The sequence below is a fragment of the Panthera uncia genome, chromosome C2, assembly GCF_023721935.1.
Source record: "Panthera uncia isolate 11264 chromosome C2, Puncia_PCG_1.0, whole genome shotgun sequence".
Lineage (NCBI taxonomy): Eukaryota > Metazoa > Chordata > Mammalia > Carnivora > Felidae > Panthera > Panthera uncia.
The window spans coordinates 2,769,640-2,773,446 of NC_064810.1; the positions used below are offsets into that span (position 1 = coordinate 2,769,640).

General features: G+C 61.3%; 1 protein-coding gene across 1 annotated transcript; it reads left to right on the forward strand.

Moving 5' to 3' along the window:
• The first annotated feature begins 1,337 nt into the window (after positions 1-1,337).
• Positions 1,338-3,423, forward strand: LOC125920686 (uncharacterized). Its single transcript, XM_049627780.1, has 2 exons — positions 1,338-1,415; positions 2,894-3,423. The coding sequence occupies exons 1-2, from the start codon at positions 1,340-1,342 to the stop codon at positions 3,421-3,423; spliced, it is 606 nt and encodes a 201-aa protein (XP_049483737.1). The 5' UTR covers positions 1,338-1,339.
• The last annotated feature ends 384 nt before the right edge of the window (positions 3,424-3,807 follow it).

Below are 3,807 nucleotides of genomic sequence, written 5' to 3' on the forward strand. Positions count from 1 at the left end.
GGGGGGGGACAGAAAATGGGATGAAGGCCGTCGGGAGCTGGGGGAGGGGGGACCAGGTCTCGGGGCTTAATGGGGACAGAGTTTCAGCTTTACAAGATGAGCGGAGTCCTGGAGATGGGGGGAAGCGGGGCTTCACAGCAGTATGGAAGCCCACTTAACAATAGTGACCACAGGGTGCCTGGCGGGCTCAGTCGGGTGAGTGTCTGACTCTTGATTTCAGCTCAGGTCACGATCTCACCGTTCGTGGGTTCCAGCCCCGCGTCGGGCTCTGCGCCGACAGTGTAGACCCTGCTTGGGACCCCTCTCTCTCTCTCTCTCTCTCTCTCTCTCCCTGCCTCTCCCCATCTTGCGCTCTCACTCTCTCTCTCAAAATAAATACACATTTTTAAGAAACGGTCAAGATGGGAAACTTTGCATTTATGTGTGTTTTACCACAATCAAACAAACAAATAAATGAAGCAAGTTCTTTAACTTGCTAAACAAAAGAGTTCTTGTTAGAAAAAAAAAAAATTTAAAGAGAGAAGAAAAAACCAAGGCACAAGCCCTGGCTGCTGGGTCTGCCGGCAGCATGTCCTGTCGGGGGTGCCGTGCCCGAGGCCCCCCTCCTGCACACGCCCTCCATCGGGGTCCAACCCTAGAAAGTTCGGAGGAGCCCTAAAGCTCTAAGCCTGTGGTTACACGTGGGATTTCCCAGCAAGCTGGTTTTACACTCATTGCCGCTAAGCTGACCTCCTCTTTCCAGACATTTCCACCAACACAATCTTACCAGAAGCTTCGTCTTTGGTTCTTATTTCATAAACTCATGAGTTTAATTCCCGGATCTCCAGGGTCACTCTGAGAAGCTCTGAGAAATGGGGTACTTTCGGCTCGGGGTGTAAGGACCCTCTTCGGGAAGAGGCGTGGCCGTTCTAGGGAATGTCCTCCCTAGCGGGGGGGGGTCACTCCTGGACAGTTGCTGGAAGGACCCACAGGGGAGCAGGAAGAAGTCTGCCTCGTTTCCCAGGAGGGGCCCTCACCCCCGGGCGGGCGGGAGGTCAGCACAGGCCCACGCACAGCTCACAGGGTCCCAGCGCTCGTCTGCCTTGTCCTCTCCCGCCCCCGGGAGTGAGATGGACTGTCTCCGTGCGGTGACAGGGTGGTCACACGGCTGTCCGAAGAGTTCACATGCTCCAGAAACAGCAGTCCTTCCGTTTCCTGCTTGATTTTTTTTCTGGTGTCATGAACAGAGTTGACTCCCTGAAACAGCAGCTCAGAGACGGGGACAGAAAGGACGGGGGCGGGGGGAGCAGACGTAAACATTTCTAGGGGCTGTGAGGTCACTCCACGGCGCGGACGCAGCATGAAAAAATCCAGCACGCGACATGGGGAAACTCGAGCGCAGTATTTCCTCTCCGGAACCGTCTTTCACCCGGCAGGTAAGAGGGATGGTGGGTGGGGACTTTGGGGCGTCACACCCCTGATGGCTTCCTACTTCAGTGGGCTTAATTCTAAGGCCCATCTTACCAGTCTCATCGCAATACTGCGAACAATACGCCGGCGGTGGAAATAAAGGTACGTGGGCATTTCAAAACCTGGAACATTTCCATCGCATCCGATTCAAACGTGCGTGATCCTGTGACGAGCATCACGGAGGCGAGGGGACCCGTGTGGACTGTTGGTGGGCTGGGGACACGGGGAGGAGAGTGCTGCTAAAGAAGCGAACTCTCGGGTGACTGCTGGAGACTTTGAGGCAAATTCTGAACACTTAACTGTATCGCGGCCGCCTGCCTCCCTCGGGTCAAGATATACTTATTGGCCAATGGAAGGATGCTCGCGGCCCCCGGGCCTTATGTCAGTCACCGCGGTGCGTCATCGGCACTATTGGCTCACCAGCCCCCGCGGGAGAGGCCCAGCCCCCACGCCGGTTTCGGCCCCCGGGAGGTGGGTGTCAGGCTTGGCAGGCTCCAGCCGCGGCTGCGCCATCCAAGGGCGGCTTCCTGCCAGGGCCGCTCCCACAGTTACCCAGTGGCTGGTGGCCACCGAGAGACTCACACAGGGCAGGGGCCTCTGGGTTTCCAGGCCCGGGGACAGGAGTTGGGCAACACGGGGCTCATCCCACGACTTGTCCCTCTCAGTTGGGCTGACGACCCCTCCCGGCCCAGAAACAGTACAGGCCTCTCCCTCCTGCGTTGAGCAATGCCCCTCCCCCGGGGCCAGCTGCCCGCTGCTTCCTCTGGAAGAGGCTCCCCTGTCCTGGGGCTGGGGGGTGCCCCAGCAGGGCTTCTCCTTCGGGAAGCCCCTCCGTCCCGCCGTCCTCACTGCCCACCCCCAGCCGCCACAGGCTGCGGATGCCAGGATTTCCACCCCCTGCACCCACGTGGGCCCTGGTGGCTTGGCTGGCTTTGCCCCCCCCCCCCCCCCCCCCCGCAGTCTGGCTTTTCCAACTCTGGGCTCCAAATTTAGGGGTGGAAACAGGCTCACCGTGGCAGGGCTCCCCAGTTTGCCACGGCTGGATGGACCAGAGAGGTCCAAAGGGCTCAGCTGCACGCGCCTGTGAGACCCAGGCCTTCCCCATCGGGGTCACCTCTCCTACCCCCGCCCTCCAGAACGGAGACGAGACGAGGCCGCATCTGGGGCAGGGGATTTTCCATGCCAGCTGTGTTGAGGCTCAGGGGCCGCCAGCTCCGGGCTGTGGCTGGATGCCCTTCCCTTTTCTCAGGCAGAGTCATTTGCATTCCTGGGTACAGCCTGTTCAGTTTCCATCCCGCCCGGCCCTGTACTCAGGAGAACCAGTTCCGGAGGGTGCGGCTCTGGCCCGTGGGCCCCGGGGAGTCGCCCACTTAGGAGGGCACCAGGGTGCAGGGGGGCCCCCCGGGCACATGGTGATGCCAGTCTACCCCCCCCCCCCCTCCAGGGCTCAGCCAACACCCGTCTCCGCTCCCGGCTGAGAGAGGGGACAGCAGACAGTCTCCTATGGAGCCACGACTCAAGGTCAACTCGGATGTGACAGCAGCCGCTGCAGGCCCAACGGCCACCGCGCTGTTACGGATCACAACAGTACACGCGTTTCAGGTGCTCGCCCAGGCTTCGCGCGCATCCAGGCAGGCTCACGCCTCACCGGGAAGCGGGTGTCCCTGTGCTGTGCGTACCCCGCCTGGGAGCACCTCCTACCCGCTTTTAGCTTCCCAGGGACGCATCTGCACAAAGACGTCCCCGTGGGGTGATGCTGGGGCTGGTCTCTGGGTTGGGAAGGTGGAGACCCAGGACCCTGCTCTGTCGGGGCCTCTCGGAGCCCAGAGATCCTCCTGGAAGACCAAGCTATTGCTGCTGGACGTACGGCATCCAGGCTTCTCCTCGGGTGCCCACCTGGCTGGAGGCCAGGGTGGGGTCCCTCGGTGGATCGTCGATGGGCTCAGCGTGTCCCCGACAGAAGACAGTGCCTGACCCTGTCCACGCTCGTGCGGACGGTACTCGCCCGTCAGTCGGTGGAGAGGTGGCAGTGAGCGTGTGTGCCTGCCCCCAACACCCCTTCCAGATTTGCCTCCTCCACTTCTGCAAGAAAAGCCCTAATTCTGTTCGACCAGGCCCGGCCACCGGCCATAGGAGTTTCGGCTGGCGTTCTTCTCCAGAGGAGCTGGCCCGGGGCCGAGCGTCTGCCACTTCATTCAGGCGGCTTCGCTGGAGCCCCCACACAGCCCCCACCTGGAGCGGACTGGCCCCCAGACACCCCGGCCGCGGTTGAGCCTCAGTGTCTCTGCTCGTCGCGGCTGCCCACGACTGAGCCTCGGTTCCACCCACTTATCTCTCGGGTCGCCTCGGAGGCTGGAG

Excerpts from the sequence above, each read along its gene's own strand:
- LOC125920686 (XM_049627780.1), top strand. The coding sequence starts at position 1,340 with ATGAAAAAATCCAGCACGCGACATGGGGAAACTCGAGCGCAGTATTTC. Across the intron at positions 1,416-2,893 it reads AACCGTCTTTCACCCGGCAG|GGCTCAGCCAACACCCGTCT; the intron begins GTAAGAGGGATG and ends CCCCCCCTCCAG.